Here is a 21,869-nt window from a genome sequence, read left to right as displayed (position 1 = left end):
TCTACCATGGTTCATGTAGCTCAACTAATACAGAACACACAGAGTACTGATATCTGGATACTGTAACTTGAGTACTCTCTGAGTCGCTTTTCATATATACACCAAATAAATGAAAATGTACATCTACAGGTGATGAAAATTAAAATCTACAGCTATCAGATTTGGCAAAAATCCCAAAAAAGATCAAGAAATTGACCACAATTTTTTTTTTTTATTGTGTTGTCTTTTCATAAATGGAAAGCCTTCTAGTACCCTAGGATTTGATGATACCAAAGAGCTTATGCCATTGGTTGATTCCTTTGGTGATGTCAGTGTTTGCCCTCTTCAAGACCTCAGCTCACAAATGGCTTATTTTTAGTTGACTCAATTACACACACTGATTTTCAGTGTGGTTAGACCCCACTGTTTATGTACTCCTTAATTTATCATAAGAAGATATTTTTTACATTGAATCAATAAACTACATAAATATACAGTTATTATATAGTTATTAGATTAGTGTTTACATACTTTAGTACAGTAAATATACTTTCCCACATACTGTAACACTTAGTATTCCCCCTGAAAATGTCAACATCAGCAGACTGTTTAATTCTGTAGACACATATATACTTATATCTTAGAATGATTATAGTATCACATAATGATGAATAGATTTAATACCTGACATTATGTGCCCCCTGCAGGCTGTGTCATTACTGTTTCCGGGCGAATGACCTTCACCAGTAACAAGTCAATGGAGATTGAGGTTTTTGTTGATGCTGAATCACTGGCGGAGGCTGAGAAGGGAAAATATAGGGCTGTCACAGCCTTTTTCACCTATATCTCACTGGACAAAGACAACAAGCCCCTTCCTGTGCCACCACTGAAGGTGAGTAATGCAGAGCTCATGTACACCCTAGTAAAAGTATTTACATTCTAAGATACATACTAAGTATAGCTTAAAACTATTAAAATATTTACTGACATATCGCTTGAGACTTAATGATATAAAAATTATAATTAAACTTTATTTCGAGTACTACTTGTGCACAATGAACATTTCTTAATATTAAGCCTAAAATGTGTTTTAATGTCACTTTTGATAATGATTGTCTTTAAATGCAAAAATATTCAAAGTTTACCTAAAGTATACTTGCAGTAGTTCCACTTTAGCACAATCAAATATACTTAAGTATATCTTTAGTTGGACCTCAGCACTACTTCCGCACAATTAAAGTGCATTAAGTACAAAATTAGTTCCAATTCCAATTTAGCAGACCTTAAATATACCAGTTTAGTATACAAAAAGTACAAACCTGATTCCAAAGAAGTTGGGACACTGTACAAATTGTGACTAAAAAAAGGAATGCAATAATTTACAAATCTCATAAATTTTATTCACAATGGAATATAGATAACATATCAAATGTTGAAAGTGAGACATTTTGAAATGTCATGCCAAATATTGGCTCATTTTGGATTTCATGAGAGCTACACATTCCAAAAAAGTTGGGACAGATAGCAATAAGAGGCCGGAAAAGTTAAATGTACATATAAGGAACAGCTAGAGGACCAATTTGCAACTTATTAGGCCAACATGATTGGGTGTAAAAAGAGCCTCTCAGAGTGGCAGTGTCTCTCAGAAGTCAAGATGGGCAGAGGATCACCAATTCCCCCAATGCTGCGGCGAAAAATAGTGGAGCAATATCAGAAAGGAGTTTCTCAGAGAAAAATTGCAAAGAGTTTGAAGTAATCATCATCTACAGTGCATAATATCATCCAAAGATTCAGAGAATCTGGAACAATCTCTGTGCGTCAGCCATTCGCCGTTGCCGGCTAAAACTCTATAGGTCAAAAAAGAAGCCATATCTAAACATGATCCAGAAGCGCAGGTGTTTTCTCTGGGCCAAGGCTCATTTAAAATGGACTGTGGCAAAGTGGAAAACTGTTCTTTGGTCAGACGAATCAAATTTTGAAGTTCTTTTTGGAAAACTGGGACGCCATGTCTTCCGCACTAAAGAGGACAAGGACAACCCAAGTTGTTATCAGCGCTCCGTTCAGAAGCCTGCATCTCTGATGGTATGGGGTTGCATGAGTGCGTAATGCATGGGCAGCTTACACATCTGGAAAGGCACCATCAATGCTGAAAGGTATATCCAAGTTCTAGAACAACATATGCTCCCATCCGGATGTCGTCTCTTTCAGGGAAGACCTTGCATTTTCCAACATGACAATGCTAGACCACATACTGCATCAATTACAACATCATGGCTGTATAGAAGGAGGATCCGGGTACTGAAATGGCCAGCCTGCAGTCCAGATCTTTCACCCATAAAAAAATCATAAATCATGGCGCATCATAAAGAGGAAGATGCGACAAAGCAGACCTAAGACAGTTGAGCAACTAGAAGCCTGTATTAGACAAGAATGGGACAACATTCCTATTCCTAAACTTAAGCAACTTGTCTCCTCAGTTCCCAGACGTTTGCAGACTGTTATAAAAAGAAGAGGGGATGCCACACAGTGGTAAAGATGGCCTTGTCCCAACTTTTTTGAGATGTGTTGATGCCATGAAATTTAAAACTTATTTTTCCCTTTAAATGATACATTTTCTCAGTTTAAACATTTGATGTCATCTATGTTGTATTCTGAATAAAATATTGAAATACATCATTGCATTCTGTTTTTATTCACAATTTGTACAGTGTCCCAACTTTTTTTGAATCGGGTTTGTACATTTGCAAGGTATTTTTATTAATTACATAATATTATGTAAATGTATTTGTAGTATACTTAACATGAAATAAATTAATTTCAAATTCATTATAGTTTATTTTTCAGTAGGCAATGATGTAGGAATACTGATAATGTTTATATAAACAACGCATTTGGGACAAAACACACACACACACACACACACACACACATAATTTTGTTTTGCTATCTTAGTGAGGACATTCCATAGGTGTAATGGTTTTTATTATGTACAAACTGTACATTTTATCCCCCTACACTACCCTACCCCTAAACCTACCCATCACTGAAAACATTCTGCATTTTTACATTTTTAATAAAACATTAATAAAACATTAATAAAAAGTATGTTTTTAAAGCTATTTTAAATATGAGGACTCATGAAATGAGTCGTAATACCAGTGTAATACCCATGTCATTATACAAATTTCTGTCCTCATAAATCACAAACACAAGCGCGCACACACACACACACACACACACACACACACACACACACACACACACATACACACACAAACAAAACAAACCTTGTATAATTTTTTACTCTAAGAAGTCCTGTATGGGATGTAATCTACATTTCAAGATTTGCTTTCATAACATGAGGCAGCACAAAAGACTTTGGATGATTATTTGAAACTGTCTTTTCAGTCAATCGTATTCCCCATTCATCATGGCAGAACAGGGCAGACTGAAGGCCGCAAAAAAACAACAACAACAACAACTAAAAAAAAAAAAACACACACACAGAACTCTGTGCTGGTAGTAGGGCACCCAAAAAAATCTGTTATCCAGTTTAAATGGAAAATGTTGCCTCTTGTCTGTAGCTCCATTAAAACTTTTGTGACTTCTGGCCTCAAACATTGTCTATGTTATGAACTGAACCCCTACTATTCACTGCATGTTTCATAGTATAATTGTATATTGCCTACTAAAAATAGTATGTGAAACAGGATGCTATACAACAATAAACATTTTGCAAGTGGTGTCAGCTACGATTATTTGACATTATGGTAACACTTTAATTTAATAAATTGCTTATAAGTGTGCATATTACTAGGATATTGGCTTTTTATTAATACTTATAAAGCACATATTAATTAATTATTCTGCACGACCATATTCTACATCCCTTAATCCTACCAAATTCCTAAATTTAACATCTACCTTACTAACTATTAATAAGCAGTAATTAGGAGTTTGAGACAAAAGCCCTAGTTAATAGTTAGTTAATAGTGAGAATTGGGCCCTAATCTAAAGTGGGACAGACATTATTAATACAAATTTATATTTAAAATGTTGTTTAAGCAAGAAAAAGTTTGCTGCAGATTTTTCTTATTCATTGCAGTGGAAATTCAAGGTTAAGTTGATTGCAGTGCAGAATGGAATATGGCACATTGTTCTCTACTATAAAGTGCACATTTTTCCAAATATAGTAGTTGAGCCTAGTTTTCATTGCAATTGTAATGTAGTATATTCTGAACATTGTCTGAGTCAGTCTTTCTGAAAGAAATAAATCATATCCACAATCAGCTACCGAAGCTCAAGCGATTGCCAACTTAGTTCAACAATTTGGTTTTGTGTTTTTCCAACGAACAAATGCAGACAGCATCACAAACTTGTGTGGTTGTAACTAACAGCACTCGTCCTCTGATTAGAAACAGTTTCTTGTTAGTATGACACGGAGCTACATAGATCATGCTCTTGGGCACAATAAGCAAGCTAACATTCAGTACATTCTATATCTTATTCCCACTTAAATATATGTATATATTGTATGCGCATGTGCATAAATTGTTAAGGGAATGCTGTAGAGGGAACCCAAAATGAATTGTTGATTCTCAGTGAAACTGTCAAACTCTTCACAACTTTTAAACATTCTCTCATCGTGTGAGCCTCCACATGCAAAACAACCCATTCAGTTATCAAAATCTGTCAGACATGCATGTATATTCCATAAATACTTTTGACATTCAATATTTGTAATGTTTGCTGAATTGGCAAATGGCCCGCCATTGTAATAAAATAGGAATCACAATCTTACCAATCAAGCAGTCAAGCAAGTTTGGAAGCATACAGTATAGGTTATATGGAGTTTCCCCAGCACAATCACTACCATTTTTGAACATGGAGGAATGTCTAAATCCCTAAACATCAAGAGCACTTTATTTTTGTAGAAATGTGTAACATATAAACTGACAAAACACAGTTGCTTGTTTTTACATGTTTTTACATTGTATTTTTTTTTAAAAAACACCCCCCCCCCAAAAAAAAAACAAACAAACAAAACAAACAAACAAAAAACCACTTGAATTACACTGAGACTTCTGTTAACCTTTAAACATACCCATACCACTAAACCTGTCCCTAACCTTACCCACATCTACCTCAATAGCAGCATACGTGTTTTGCAATCCAATAGGAATACAATAAGTACACTGTACTTATTTTTTGATGCAAGTATAGAGTAGATAAAGACACCTAATATAAAGTGTGACCAAATGTCAATTTTCTTTTTGTGTACTACAGTATTGACTTTTCCTAGTAATTTTTTTTACCTGCTGCTGAAATCTGTATCTAAAAAGCTCAGCATGAGACACTAGAGCATTCAGCTAGACAAAACTGACATTCTTGTGTAGTGCAGAAAACAGTGTCAACTAAAAAGTAGAAAAAACATGCAATTTGTATATAACAAATAGTGAAAATAGTGATTTCCGTAGTGAAAAAAATATCTAAACATTTTGATGGGAGCTTTCAGGTCAGTTCTTCTTTACCATCATGCTGTGTATTCTCTCTGATGTTTCTATCTTGGCAGTTAAGCAGTGAATCTGTCTCACTAGATTAAAAGACATTTGCTGGCAGCATTCTAAATAACATTTTAATTACAAGCCTTTTTTGGACAAAATTTAATATATATTTTTTCTAACAACTACATTCTGTATTTGGCTGTGTTAAGGAGTCATAATGAAATCCTGGTCCTCAGAGATAATTGCAAGTTACTTGAATGCATTTATTCCAAGAAATTATGCCAACAATTTATGCTGATGCTGTCCTGACTTTGCCTAGGTCGTACAATTTTTTTTTTGAGGTCACTAAATCTCAAACCTCCTTCAGTACAAATCTATGGGAGTTTTTGCTCTTATTTTATTATTCACCAGGTGAAAACTGTAAGTCTGATCACACAGTGCACCCACACTGTCCAAAAAGATTGCTGAAGCTTAAGTTTAAATAAACAATAAGGTGGAATTTTCCTTGTGTTATATGATTGTGACAATAATCAGTCATTATCTAATAAATATTTTGGGTCATGTAATTAACTGCAAATGATATGCAAAATCATGTGCCCCAAGTCCCTACTGAGCACATGGCTTATACAACAAATAAGGCATTTACATAAGATTGGCCTCAGACAGATATTCATTCTTGAACAGAAGGCCAATCAATCATCATTTTGGCTGTAAGCAGGCATGCCGAGACGTCTCCGATATGGTAGCAACAGAAGGTAAGCTCCATAGGTGCTGGCATTCTCAGCTCCCTACAGACAACTCATAATAGCCACACTGTGCACCATCAATACACAACTCTCAACACATGCTCAATTGCTTGTGCACATTGAGCCCAGAACCATCTCTGTGATTCTATAATTTGGGGTACATTTGATGTCTATTACCAAAAATTATCATCAGTTCATCTTTGTGTTTTTTGATTGTATTCTATTAATTTGCTTCAAATGATCATTCAAAATGTTTGAAAATTATTCAAAATGTAGAATTTAAAAAAAGCTCTTAAAATGTTAATTAGCTTAATGCCTGCATTATTTGTTTATTCATTTCTAAATAACAAAGACACCAGTTTATTTATTTATTATTTTGCTACACTTTCAGATTGACTAATAAAATATCAACCAAGAAAGAATGAGTAAAATATCAACCATTCCAATTTATCTCAAGATAAATAATAGATATTAGCACATAGACATTCAAAGATAGCATATATTACACAAATACAGTAAAAGTACAGTATAGTAAATTATTATAGGTTTTGTGTTATACACAATTTTAATCAAATAAAATCAGTTTAATAAGAAAAGTTTTAATTTTAGATCGAACTGTATGATGTAAATTGTTAAAAATGCCATGGCGGACCATACAATGCCTAATACTGACATTACATGACAAAAATACAAATTTCAACAGCATTACCTGTCAAGTGCCAGCTAAACAGTATTGGTCATAGTCACAGATCACACAAACTTTTACAAAATCTTACTTCAATTTATAACTTAACTGTAACATTTAAAGTATAACTATACAATAATATACATACAATAATATACAATAAAGACTGATTCTATATTTGGGGATATATGGAAGCTTGTTTCTGCCACTAAATTAAAAAAAAAAAAAAAAAAATCTTTTTATCTCACAATTCTGACTTTTCTCACAATTGCGAAATTTAAACTTGCAGTTGTGAGTTATAAAGACAGAATTGTGTGATAAAATCAGAATTGTGAGATATGAAGTTGAAATTCTAACTTTTTTTCCTCACAATTGTTTTTATCTCAGAATTCTCACTTTTTTCTCAGAATTACAAGATATAAACTCACAATTGCAAGTTATAAAGTGAGAATTTCATGATATAAAGTCAGAATTTCGAGTTATGTAGTCAGAATTGCGTAATATAGTCAGAATTGCATGATATAAAGTCAGAATTGTGAGATAAAATCACAATTACGTGTTATATTCAATTGTGAGGGGAAAAAGATTTACTTTTTTTCTCAGAATTGAGATATAAACTCACAATTGCAAGTTATAAAGTCAGAATTGCATGATATAAACTCACAATTGCGAGTTTATATCATGCAATTCTGACTTTAATTCCGAGAAACATGTCAGAATTATGAGATATAGTCAGAATTGCGTGATTAATGATTCTATTTTAACTGAAAGAAACTTATACTGACATAATATTAATATGTCTGTGCCATTGTTTTGTCTCAAGATGTACAACAGTAATGTTTTTTCTAATGTACATTCATAAAAGATACTTAAATATCCTAATTGAACTTAGGCCTAATCCTGGCTTAGGCTAAGCCCCATCTGTGAAACCAGGCCATAAAGTCAGAATTGCATGATATAAATTCGCAATTGCATCTTATTGTAATGGAGTCCCACTGAAGCGAGTTGTAGTGAACCCAAACACAGTTTTATTTAACAAACTAAATACAAACTAGACAAACTTGGCTTGACTTGACATGGCTTGAACTTGAACATGAACTTGAACTTGAACATGAACTTGAACATGAACATGAACATGAACATGAACATGAACTTGAACTTGAACTTGAACTCGAACATGAACTCAACCAATGGGTTACAACAGTGGTTCCCAACCACATTCCTGGAGTACCCCCAACACTGCACATTTTCCATGTCTCCTTTGTCTGACACACCCATTTCTAGTCTTGGAGTCTCTGCTAATGAATTGATGACTTGATTCAGGTGTGCTTGATCAAGGAGACATGCAAAATGTGCAGTGTTGGGGGTACTCCAGGAATGTGGTTGGGAACCACTGGGTTACAACATCAAAGCTAGACAAGGGACAATGGTAACATGAGGCTTATACATACACATAGACTGATGACTAAACAAGACACACCTGTGAATGATCTACAATGAACCAATGAGAACATGACACATAGACAAGGGAATCAGTCAGAACAAGACATGATCACGATTGCAAGATACAAAAGGAGCAAGCCAAGCACACGCAAACAGGGAACGTGACTAAATTTCAAAATAAAAGACATGAAACATGAACATGAACCATAACACCAAAACAAGACATGACACTTATAAAGTCAGAATTACGTGATATAAACTCGCAATCGAGTCTTATAAAGTTAGAATTGAGAGATATAAACTCACAAGGGGATAAAAAGTAATTGGACATTATAATATGTCGAGTTCATGTTTCACAATTCTGACTTTATATCATCCAATTCTGACTTCATAACTCAAAATTCTGACATCATGGAATTCTTACTTTATAACTCGCAATTGTGAGTTTATATTTCACGATTCTGAGAAAAAAAGTCAGAATTGTGAGATATAAACTCGCAACTACGAGAAAAAAAGTCAGAATTGTGAAAAACAAATTCGCAATTACCTTTTTTTAAAACAAAACAAACAAGCTTCCATATGGATCTGGCATCAACTTTAAAAAAAAAAAAAAAAAAAAAATGAAATTAACTTTACTAAAACAATTAGTGCTCTTAGGTATGTAATGTATTTGGTTAGCTATATTACTCCTGTGTTATGGTCAACTGTGTTTAACATTTTGTAATATATAGAATTTCAAATGCTTGAGGAACACTAAGTATACAGTAATTAAGTATTTACAAATTATTTGCGAGCTATTCATTTTTTAGTTAATACTTAGTTTATAAATTGTAGTCTCTACATTATTAATATATGAATATACACTGTAAAAATTAATTGTTGGTATAAGTAAGGAATAACTGACGATGGGCTGTTGAATTCTTAGAAAATAATGCATACCCGAGGTGGTAATGCGGCCACAACGCGAAGCTGAGAAATTCAACGGCCCGGAGTCAATTATTCCGCTTATACCACGGTTACCACACCTCAAGACACTGTCCCGATGTTGTATTTCAAGACATTTTCAGGTTTTTGTCCTTAAAACACTCGTGTGTGGGAATAATTTCTTATGCATCTCATCCCAAGCCTCCATTGCTAATTCCAAAACATCATTTTAGAACTAGTAAAGAAGGCTTGAGCCTTGATAGCAGAATAATACCGTTGATACAGTTAACACAGTTGAGAGAGAAAGAGAGAGAGAGAGAGAGAGAGAGAGAATAAGCAGCATATGAATTAGTCTACCTGATCTGTGTGTCTGTAGCAGCAGCAGTGTCTCTACTAATAGCGAAACTATAGGTTTATCTTAAGAACCGCACAGTTATTACCCCGCTGGTGAGTAATGTATCTTAAGTTGCTAAACTATTGTACTGTATGATACAGTACTTGTGTACATTTGAGAGAGAGAGAGAGAGAGAGAGAGAGAGAGAGCAAGAGCTTTCAGGACACAAACGTATTTTGTGGCAAAAACCATGACAATAATTTGTTGTTTTCATCCTATTGTTTACTATATTTATTTGCTTGGTCTGTGTCCTTGTTTTTTTTTTTTTTTTGTGGTTGTAGGGTGTAAGGACCTATTGAAATAACTGAAAACATTTGACGAGGTGATATGGAACTGCAATGCAGTCAAGACCTTCTAGGCTATACTTTAGCCGTGCGTTTCCCTGAAAATAATTGCACACCTTAGGACGTTGGTCAACCAATCAGATTTGAGCATTCAACAGCCCCGTAGTATTAAAGTAAGTTACCTGGTTGCCTTAAAACTTTGAGTTCATTGAAATAAAAAATTTGAGTTAATACAATGAAGGCAATTGGTTTAATCCAGGAGTTCTCAAACTTTTCAGACCACGACCCCCAAAATAACGATGCCAGTGACTCGCGACCCCCACTATCCTCTGAGGTGGTTAAAGTATACAAACGTTGTGCGCAACGGCGCATACGCACTAACACCTTTTTCACACTTACTCTGTTTGCAGTGCGTATGCAGTGCATATTTTTTCCCGTGCCCATATTAACAGATAAGAGCATTCACACTGCACACGGATGCAGTCCGGCAGTGCGTTCCAGGAGCGGTACGTCTGCAGCAGTGCAGCGATCATTTACGCACAGTCTATTTTTTCTGTGCTGCACCGCGCTGAATTAAAGTGATAGTGCACTGTTCGCATTAAAATAAATATGTATTGATGCGAAAAACTAGTAATTTCACCATAGATGCATATAAATTAAAGTCTCTGTTACACAGTCAACATATGGCTTTTTGCCTTGGGTAAAGCAAGGAAAATGGGACCTTACCTGGCATTTAGGAGAACATGCCTTTGCAGTACATATGCAGCATGCGCACATGTCTGAATGTTTAACATGGTGCTGTAAATTGACCTGATGCAACTGATGCTATTGCTAATATGTTGTTAATCTGTCGTAATCACCTCAGGAGTCATGGTCGAGGGAAGGAAAATCGAAAGGTTGATGGCTTTTTTTATTTGCATGGTTTTTGTTTTTAACTAATATTTTTAGTACTTTGTTACAGTTATTCATATAATATGCTATTTCTAATCATTAATTATTTTATTTATTTATTTATTTATTTATTTATTTTTTATTTCTGGAAATCATCTCGTGACGCCCCGGGGGGTCCTGACCCCCACTTTGGGAACCACTGGTTTAATCAACAAAAACTTAAAATATTATGTTATCTGAACCACATTAATTATCTAAGTTGACTTGACAAAAGAAAAACTGTTCTAATAACAAATCATGAAAATATTTTTTTTCAGTGGCTATATACAAATAGTGTGTTCTTCATTCATTGTCACTTTAATTAACAAAATTACTACTGTTTAATTAGCTCATATGTAAAGATAATATTTTTAATGCTTTATTAACAACTTAACAACTTGTTAACCGTAAATAGTTCTCATTTTAGATTAGGTCTCCATTCCATAAATAGAAACGCAAATGAAAACTGCATGAGCATCAATCATATTGTGGCTCCTCGTTCTTGTGTTTCAGAATATAAATAGTATATAAGCAGACTATTTCTGCTATTTCAGACTTCAGGTGGGGTTTTTTTCTTCCTTCAGTGAAAGATCTTTCATGTCTATTTTTAGGATTCCAGTTTTAGCTCTTGGTGGAGGGGAGTTATGGGCTGGGGGAGGGGTGAACTGCACTGGGAGTGAAAGCACAAAAAAGTGGGGGATCATGGGATGGGTGGGACTACTGAATGCCATGCTGCACACAATGATAGCTGCAAGGATCACCCATTCAGAGGTTTGCCTTTTTAGAGCCACCAGTATGACAGGGTCTTCTCAGGAAACATTGCAGAGAAAGACCAGATAAATGAAAACATCATGTTCTTTTAAGAAGTATTTCTTCCACGATATCTAAAATAATCTTAAAATAAAGTAAATTTACCTAAGAAGCAAAATATGTAAAATAATAAGACATGTTTTAAGAGAATATATCAAGAAATGAGCATAAACTTCACTAAAGGTTTTTTTATTTTTTATTTATGTTTACAATAACAAAACAAATGCTGATATGGTAAGAGAAATACAATTATATACAAGATTTTTTACTCATAAACATGACAAAAAATACTGATTACAAAATTGTTTTTGCAGTGTATAGTTACACAGATTTTCTGGACTGATTAATGCTCTTGACAAACACTCAGCTGGTCCATGCCACACAATACAAGTTGAGTTACCCTAGCAACCACTGGGTTTGCAGCGTGATAACTGTTTATTTTTAGAAACAGCTTGTGATGTCTGTGCAATAAGAGGTTAAAAGCGTGATATCACACATCAGACGTGAATGCAAACAGAAATACAAGATCACTTATTACTCAGTAATGACATTTCCAGTGCTATCTTTTATCGTTTCTTAATAATTGGGGTGAAAATGTACTGATAAAATTTCCTGAAATACAGATTGTCTACATAAGCATTGCATATTGTGTATGTGGCAATAGACCTAGGAAAGGAGCCAGTGAAAATGCATCTCTCAGATAGACTCATAGCACTTGGATTGAATATAGATTGAATTTGCATTAAGGAGCAAAGAAATAGCTTTCATAGCATTCTGACGCACACATGTTCCAAACCTTTATGACATTCTTTCTTCTGTGAAACACAGAAGGGAATGTTTTGAAATATGTTTACAATATCCATTTTCATACAAATAAGCATATATTGTCTGGGACTGCAAGCCCCCAAAAGAACAAAAAAAGTAAATATATTTCACTTCATACATTCATACATTACAGCACTTCGGTTCAACATTTGTTGTTTTTAAATATGCTTTAAAAATAAACTTGACTTGACTTGATACATATTGTGCAGTTTATTCCAAGTCTTTAAGTCATAGCCTTTTGTAGCGGACAGACCGAAATTGAATTTATTTGCTAAAAACTTCCCCTTCACCGGAGCTCTCATATATTGTTACAATCTTGTTGAGTTTTGTTTTTACCTGTCTCTGTTGCCTTAGGTCTCGTGCATTTCTTGTTGCTAATTTAGTTACATACCTGTTCCATGTTTTGTTGATTACCTTCTCTGTGTATATAAACCTTCTGTTCTCTCAGTTCTTTGTTCGGCGTCGTCCATGTTTAATGTGTAGTTGTTTGGTGACACTCCATGTTTACATAAAGTCTATTGTACCCTGTTCATCCTGCGTATGACTTTTCTTTGAATTTAGCTACACATCCTTGTGTGACATATATACTTTATTTCCATTTATTTAAACTTGATGCATCATGACACTTATTTTGTTGGGGTAGAATACAGGTAAGGTTAGGGACAGGTTTGGTGGTATGGTTAGATTTAAGGGTGGGTTAAGGTGTAAGGGAAGGGTCAACAATGTAATTATTTATGTATTTATTCTATAGATAAAGTACAAATCAAATGATTAATTTAAATTTTAATACATAGTAGTTAAAGACACTTAACATAAAGTAAGACCATAGTGAATTTATGTTCTTTTTTAAGCTTGACAGCCTCAGATCATCATATTCTGTTGTATATGGAAAAGAGCAATGCAAACATTTTGCATAACATTGTTGAAAGACATAAATGTGTCAGTGGCGACAGAATCATTTAATTTTTAGATAAACTAACATATTCCTTGAAATATTCTGGCAGCTGGTGAGGCCAAGATTTCCTGGGTGTTCTGGCATATATCCTGATCCCTACCATTTTAAAGTCAATGAATATTTCACACATAGTACATTTACAACATGTGATATTTTAAAACTGTCTCACCCCTGATAGAACGTAGATTTCCAAAGAAATATTTCCAAAGAAGATACCCTTATAGTGTGCATTCTGCATTAACATAGAGATGCATTCTGGGAGTAGCTTCAAAGGTCACTGAATGAAAGGTTAATTGAGACATTGTGGATCATAGAGCTAGTTATAGCAAGCACTTCTCTCCTTTACAGCTGAATTATCAGCACAGTATAGTGAAATGTTACTTGCAAAATAAGAATAGCAGTATGAGACTAGATTAGGCAGCAGTAGAATAGTGTTAAAGTTTAAGGGAAATGTTGGTTCTTGGCTGCATCAGAGCCACTTTGCCTTTTTTTTTTTTTTTTTTTTTTTGGAACACAACAGATGTATTGTTTTCTGCTGGTTGTGGATTAAAATTACTGTAAAGTTGGTTATAGGTATAGGGGATTTAGATATTGAATGGCAATATTTCAGACTTTAATCTGGAATATTTAAAATTGATATAAAATAAGAAGCACACTGCAATTTGGCTGAAAGGATTAAATGTAGTCTGGATGTAACTAGATTAACAGCATAAATTTGTGGAGAAAAGAACAATAAAAATAAATTTGTTAGGAATGTCAACACATTTTATAGGAATTTGCAAGCACTTTAAAAAAGATGTGATTGTCTGTTGAGTTTGAGTACAAATACAAAATGCATTTGTTTCTAATAGAAGTCTCATTCTTGTTCCCAAATACCTAATGGCAATGATATATTGATTTTAAAGGGATTGTGAACTGCATTTGTTTTTTAAACATAATGTTCCTTATGGTCATAATTTAGAAATAAATGGCCATGAGTTTTTGACCCTCCTTTAAGGCTTCAATGTAAATGATCACTTCTATGATTGGGTATCTTTGCTTATTTGCATTTAACATGTGAAGCTGTTAAAAAGCCAAATGGTTACAGTTGCTGCAATTAACTAATCATGAAAAGTGTTATGTCTACTGTAGTACAATAGCCAGTCTTTTGTTCAGCACGAGTTCACAGACTCATGTGAATGCTCTCATTATAACCAACAAAGTGTAGACAAAATGTAAATAAGAGATTCATTAGGCAGTGTAGATGGTTTCACTGACTAAAACAAGATTTTTGGCAAAAGAGAACTTGCACAGAACTGATTGACAGCGCCAGTAATAAAGGGAGCATTCTTATATATCTATTGCCGATCAAAACTATTTTCTGTTCTTCGCCATTTCCACAGGGGTCTTGCACAAAGGCAACGCTTGAAAGCATAACGTGAAACCGTAATAGCATAACTTAGTAGTGTAAAAGTTTACTTTGTCTTCGTCAAGTTACAAAACCAAAGAAGTCAAACTCAAAAACTATTTACACTTAATCATGCTCCAAAAACACAATTTTTAGCTTTTTCCACAGTCAAAAGTCTGTCTAGAGAAAACTTGTTCCTTCTTCCTTATTCTTCAAATTCTTTATGCATACTGTCACGATCACCGTCTGTTCCTGTCAGTTCCCGGACTACATTACCCACAATCCTCCCTGCCAGTCACATGGTCACTCCACACCAATCACCTGTCGCCACATACAGCCATGCACACACTCCTCACTAATCACCACACCCAGCTGCAGTACATTAACAGGACTATAAAGGACTCACACTCACACCACCAGTTTGCGAAGTCTTGATTCCTTGTGACAATTCTGAGCTGCCTGCCCTGACCCTTGCCTGTTATACTGTTCTGTGAATGATATCTTCCTGTCCTGACCATTGCCTGCACCCTGATTACGATCCTGCCTGTCCCTTGCTGTTCTCGTCTGCTCCTGATTGACCCTGCCTGTATGACATTCTTAATAAAGCTTGCATTTGGATCTTACCATGACTCCCGCTTCGTTACAGAAGACTTCGCCGCCACCAAGATCCAGCAGCTTTCCCGGAGGATCTCATTACGGTATGGACATTAATCTATTGCTATTGCGGAGTTCGCAAGGCACACGATCGTTGGAGGAATATGTGCAGGAGTATCTAAACATTGCTTACCTCTCTGATCTTCCGGACTGTGCACTGATTGACTTTTTTTGTGATGGCGTCAACCAACCTCTCCAGAATAAATTAAGTCGAGAGGGACCGCGTTCATCACTTAGCAGCTTTATGGACTATGCATTGTTGACTGTTGGCTCTCCATTTACTGTGGGTGTCGCGGAGGAATGCGACACCATGGTGAGTCCCGTAATGGCCGCCGCGCCAGGTAACACGCACAAGATGGCGGCTACCATCACAACAGCAACAGTTCACGTCTCCGCTGATCGCCCAGAGTCACGTCACGTCTCCACTGATCGCCCAGAGTCACGTCACGTCTCCGCTGATCGCCCAGAGTCACGTCACGTCTCCGCTGATCGCCCAGAGTCACGTCACGTCTCCGCTGATCGCCCAGAGTCACGTCACGTCTCCGCTGATCGCCCAGAGTCACGTCACGTCTCCGCTGATCGCCCAGAGTCACGTCACGTCTCCGCTGATCGCCCAGAGTCACGTCACGTCTCCGCTGATCGCCCAGAGTCACGTCACGTCTCCGCTGATCGCCCAGAGTCACGTCACGTCTCCGCTGATCGCCCAGAGTCACGTCACGTCTCCGCTGATCGCCCAGAGTCACGTCACGTCTCCGCTGATCGCCCAGAGTCACGTCACGTCTCCGCTGATCGCCCAGAGTCACGTCACGTCTCCGCTGATCGCCCAGAGTCACGTCACGTCTCCGCTGATCGCCCAGAGTCACGTCACGTCTCCGCTGATCGCCCAGAGTCACGTCACGTCTCCGCTGATCGCCCAGAGCAACGTCACGTCTCCGCTGATCGCCCAGAGCAACGCCACGCCTTCGCTGAACGCCCAGAGCAACGCCACGCCTTCGCTGAACGCCCAGAGCTACGCCACGCCTTCGCTGAACGCCCAGAGCAACATCACGTCTGTAGATCAGTCCGGGAGCGGAGAGGGTTGCGTTCCAGTGTGGCTGATCCTCCACTGACTACGGTCCGAGCAGCTGGCATCCCCAAGTCCTCGCCGGACGCTTCGCTCTCAAGCCAGCCGGACGCTTCGCTCTCAAGCCAGCCGGACGCTTCGCTCTCAAGCCAGCCGGACGCTTCGCTCTCAAGCCAGCCGGACGCTTCGCTCTCAAGCCAGCCGGACGCTTCGCTCTCAAGCCAGCCGGACGCTTCGCTCTCAAGCCAGACGGACGCTTCGCTCTCAAGCCAGACGGACGCTTCGCTCTCAAGCCAGCCGGACGCTTCGCTCTCAAGCCAGCCGGACGCTTCGCTCTCAAGCCTGCCTGTTGCAACGCTCTCAAGCTCGCCTGTTGCAACGCTCCCAAACTCGCCTGTTGCAACGCACTCAAGCGCCCTGGACGCGATGGACAAGATGGCTGCTTTGCCAGTGCCTACGGGCAAGATGGCCGCCCCTTCGGTGCTCACGGAAGTAGGGGGCGTTCCAGCCATTGAGTCCGCTCCAGAACCCCCTTCAGCCAGTGAGTTTGCTCCAGAGACCGCTCCAGTCGGTGAACCATCGCCTCACTCTCGGAGGAGGAGGAGGAGGAGGAAGGCGTCCTCCTCTCCTCAAGACGCTGACGCCATTCAAGAGGTCGCTGTGGGCCTGGAGACCACTCCAGAGGTCTCTCCTGCTCTGCCCAAGCGTCATGCTCTACCAGCACCGCCTAAGCGTCTTGCCCTGCCGGCGCCTACTGAGCTCCTCGCCCTGCCGGCGCCTACTGAGCTCCTCGCCCTGCCGGCGCCACCTGTGCTCCTCGCCCTGCCGGCGCCACCCGAGCTTCCAGCCCTGCCGGCGCCACCCGAGCTTCCAGCCCTGCCGGCGCCACCCGAGCTTCCAGCCCTGCCGGCGCCACCCGAGCTTCCAGCCCTGCCGGCGCCACCCGAGCTTCCAGCCCTGCCGGCGCCACCCGAGCTTCCAGCCCTGCCGGCACCGCTCAAACTCCTTGCGCTGCCAGCGCCATTCAGGCGTCTTGCCCTGCCGGCTTCACCCACACGCCTGGCCCTGCCAGCGCCACCCGAACTCCTTGCACACGAACCTGCGACGGGCTCCGCTGAAATCCCCAAGAACTTTTTGTGGGGGGGCAGTATACCTAGGGGTGGGGAGCTGGTGGGTGGGGACCCTGCCCAGCCACTGCTGTCAGGGCCATTTATGGACTCATTGCTGCGGTTGCTCAAGCCACCTGACCTGCCGTGGTTGCCCAAGCCACCTGACCTGCCGTGGTTACCCAGGTCACCTGACCTGCCGTGGCCGCCCGAGCCACCTGATCTACCGTGGCCGCCCAAGCCACCTGACCTGCTGTGGTTGCCTGAACCACCCGACCTACCGTGGCTGCCCAGGCCATCTGACCCGCCATGGCTTCCTGACCCGCCGTGGCCGCCCGAGGCTCCTGACCCACCGTGGCCGCCCGAGGATCCTGGCCCGCCGTGGCTGCTTGAGTTCCTGGACCTGCCCTGGAGACCTCCATACCCGCCTGCACATCCAGTATCTCCTGCCTGTAGGTCTCCAGGGCACCCACCCCCCCTCCCCAGTTGTGCCATCTACGGCACAAGGACGCGCCTTCCGGGAGGGGGACATTATGTCACGATCACCGTCTGTTCCTGTCAGTTCCCGGACTACATTACCCACAATCCTCCCTGCCAGTCACATGGTCACTCCACACCAATCACCTGTCGCCACATACAGCCATGCACACACTCCTCACTAATCACCACACCCAGCTGCAGTACATTAACAGGACTATAAAGGACTCACACTCACACCACCAGTTTGCGAAGTCTTGATTCCTTGTGACAATTCTGAGCTGCCTGCCCTGACCCTTGCCTGTTATACTGTTCTGTGAATGATATCTGCCTGTCCTGACCATTGCCTGCACCCTGATTACGATCCTGCCTGTCCCTTGCTGTTCTCGTCTGCTCCTGATTGACCCTGCCTGTACGACATTCTTAATAAAGCTTGCATTTGGATCTTACCATGACTCCCGCTTCGTTACACATACATACCACTCATAAACTAGCTAAGGTCATGTAATACAATACAAATGACACAAAATATACATGTAACAAAATCCACTTTACAATAAGTTAACATTAATTAAAAGGATAGTTCTCACAAAAATTAAAATTCTGTCATCATTTACTCACCCTCAACTTGTTTCAAACCTGTATGAGTTTCTTTCTTCTGCTGATCACAAAAGATTATATTTTAAAGAATGTTGGTAACCAAACAGTTGGAACAACTTGAGGGTGAGTAAATGATTATAGAATTTTCATTTATTTTATTTATTTATTTATTTATGGATAGCCCCTTGAGATGATCCATCTCTTTTTCGAGGGGGTTCTAAAGCACAAGGATAGCTGTTACATGTACAACATCACAATACATCCCACATTATACAACAAACACATAACAAAAACACATACCCAATAAATGATTAACAATTGTCCTGCTTAACATGTCCCCAACCCTGTTCCCTCAGAATCCTCACCTTTTAATGGTGACATAATCTCTTTTACATTAGATAAACATTAAGTCACTGTCCTTTGTAAGATTTCACATAATTCATACAAGTTATTTGGTATAAATTAATATAACATATAAATACTTCTGATACATATACAAGATAGACATTCATCTGTAGTAGGAATACCAAACATGGGAATAATGATATTAATAACATTTATAATATGGCACATCAATAGCAAGTGCAAGGCGTATTTAAATAGAAGTATAATGAAGATTTATACAGTTGTAGTGTCGTTATACAATGAAGAGCAGCTGGCAAGTTATTCCAATCTGACGGAGCTTTAAAGCAAAAGGCCTTCTTTCCAGTTTCTCTTTTAACTGAAGGAACTCGAAAGAAAGGAGATGTTAAATTTCTAAGAGCATGTGAGGACCTAAATGGTACCAGGTATTGTTTCAGATAATAAGGAAAATCATAATAAATGCACTTAAAGATTAAGATTAACCAATGGAATGTTCTGTTGCATTTTGATAGATTACATCCCCATAATCAATTATTGGCAGAATAAGTTGCTGTACTATTCTTTTCCTAATCGTTTGTGTAAAGCTATTGATTGATCTGTAGAGCTGACCAAGACATGCATGGACTTTTTTAGTTATATAATCAATGTGTGGTTTAAAGGTAAGTTCTGGGTCAACCCACACCCCCAGATATTTAAAAGAGTTTGTACTTTCGAGTTGTTTTCCATCTGATAAATATATGGTCATGCTCTGCAGATTTAGACCCGGGCACTTTGAAAAAAGCATACAAGATTTTGTATTATTTAAAATGAGATTATGCTGAGTGAGCCAAGATTGTATGTGATTAAAATCAAACTGAAGTGACTCTTGTATATTATGTACATTTTTGTTTGAGCTATAGATAACGGTGTCGTCAGCATATAGATGGATTTTACATTTTTCAATTATTTTAGATATATCATTTATGTAGATTGAAAATAGTAGGGGCCCCAGAGATGAGCCTTGTGGAACACCTTTAGTAATTATGTTAGTCTCTGAAGATTTACCCTGTACCATGACAAATTGTTTTCGACAATGTAGATACGAATTGAACCAGAGCAGTACCTCTCTGGAGGCACCAATTGAATAAAGCTTGTCCAGCAAAAGATAGTGGTCAACAGTGTCAAAAGCTTTGGTGAAATCTATAAAAATTGCACCGGTAGACACTTGCGTATCAAAACCTATATGAGATTAAGTAAAGCTGTTGTTGTTGAGTAGTTATATCTAAACCCTGATTGACAGGGAGATAAAATATTATTGTTGTTGACATATGATGATAGTTGATTAAAGATTAGTTTTTCAAATATCTTTTGGACAGCACATATAATTGAGATAGGTCTGTAATTGTTGATATCTGTAGAATCCCCCCCCTTTGAACACTGGTGTTACTCTGGCACATTTCCAGATAGATGGCAGTGAATTGGTTATAAAAGACAAGTTAAAAAGCTCTGCCAAGGGATACATAAGAATATAGTCAGCATATTTTATAAATTTTGCTTCAATGCCGTCAGGCCCAGCACTCGTATTGGTTTTCATTTTACGTATAACTTTAAGCACTTCCTGTGGTGAAGTCATTTTAAAACAAAAAAGATGTGAGGGAGTTTCATTTTGGTAAGCTGTATTCCAATACGTGTTGGTCATGACTGGCTAATATTTGAGAAATGTTCATTAAAAAAATGGGATATTTCTTCTAGCTTAGAGATAAAACCATCATTTACACAGATCTGTTTAATCAGATTTTTGTTGTTGCGATTAAGAACTGCATTTAGCTTTTTCCAAAATTGCCTTGGGTTATTGGTTTCTTGGGACAGGCTATTTTTATAATAATTGGATTGAGCATTTCTAGTCCTAGTTTTGCAGTCATTGCGTAGGCGCCTGTAAACCTCCCAGTCATCAGAGTGTTTACTGTTATGATATTTATCCCATGCTTTATCTCTTAGTTTATAAAGGCTCAGTAAATCAGAGCTCAACCATGGCAGAGTCCTTCCCTTAACCTTTTGAATTTTATATGGGGCATGTTTATCAATCACATTCATTACTTCAGAATAAAAAAATTCCCAGGCATCATCAATTGAAGGGATTAATGACATACGATCTCATTGTATATTGAGTAAGTCATTTCTAAAGTGGTCTAGATTAAATTTTTTACATTGCCTAAATTTTATAAATTTAGGTAGTAATTTTGGTACTTTAATTTTCCATACACAGTATACAATGGAATGGTCACTCATACAATCCGACATTACCCCCAAAGTAATTATTCATTCTGGGTTGGTGACCAAAATCCAATTCAGAAGTGATGATGATTGGCCGTTAACCCTGGTAGGCTCATTAATTAGCTGAGTTAAATTTACACTTTTAATTAAGTTCTTGTCCTTAGTAGAAGAATGGTCAAGCCAATTTCTATTGAAGTCACCTATAATTATTAATTCTTTTGTGTTGCTTTTGTCTAATGAGCCAATTGTATTTAGGATATTTAACAATGAGTCAGTTGGAGCAGAGGGGGGCCTATAAATACTACCCACAATTAGTGACTTATTGGCATGAAATGTTATTTTAACAAAAATACTTTCAAAATTAATTAGCTCAATTGAAGATACAATACATTTGGAATTGAAACTCATGTCCACATAGATCACTACCCCACCTCCTCTCATACCTCTGTCAGCTCTATACATTGTAAATCCTTCATTTATAATTTCA

General features: G+C 38.2%; 1 protein-coding gene across 12 annotated transcripts in view; it reads left to right on the top strand.

The window, feature by feature from the left end:
• acot7 (acyl-CoA thioesterase 7) overlaps positions 1 to 21,869 on the top strand; it is a 165,254-nt gene that overhangs the window by 121,817 nt on the left and 21,568 nt on the right. For 4 of the 12 annotated variants that reach the window (XM_067395333.1, XM_067395331.1, XM_067395332.1 and 1 more), the window contains one exon: positions 687 to 871. In XM_067395333.1, the coding sequence (XP_067251434.1) occupies positions 687 to 871 (185 nt within the window). Of the gene's footprint in view, positions 1 to 686; positions 872 to 2,456; positions 2,576 to 3,387; positions 3,937 to 21,869 lie in introns of those variants that run through there. The other 8 variants (XM_067395329.1, XM_067395326.1, XM_067395330.1 and 5 more) reach the window with 8 other exon arrangements.

This window comes from Chanodichthys erythropterus, chromosome 9 (genome assembly GCF_024489055.1).
Source record: "Chanodichthys erythropterus isolate Z2021 chromosome 9, ASM2448905v1, whole genome shotgun sequence".
NCBI classification, from domain to species: domain Eukaryota; kingdom Metazoa; phylum Chordata; class Actinopteri; order Cypriniformes; family Xenocyprididae; genus Chanodichthys; species Chanodichthys erythropterus.
This window is presented reverse-complemented; position numbering and strand designations above follow the sequence as displayed.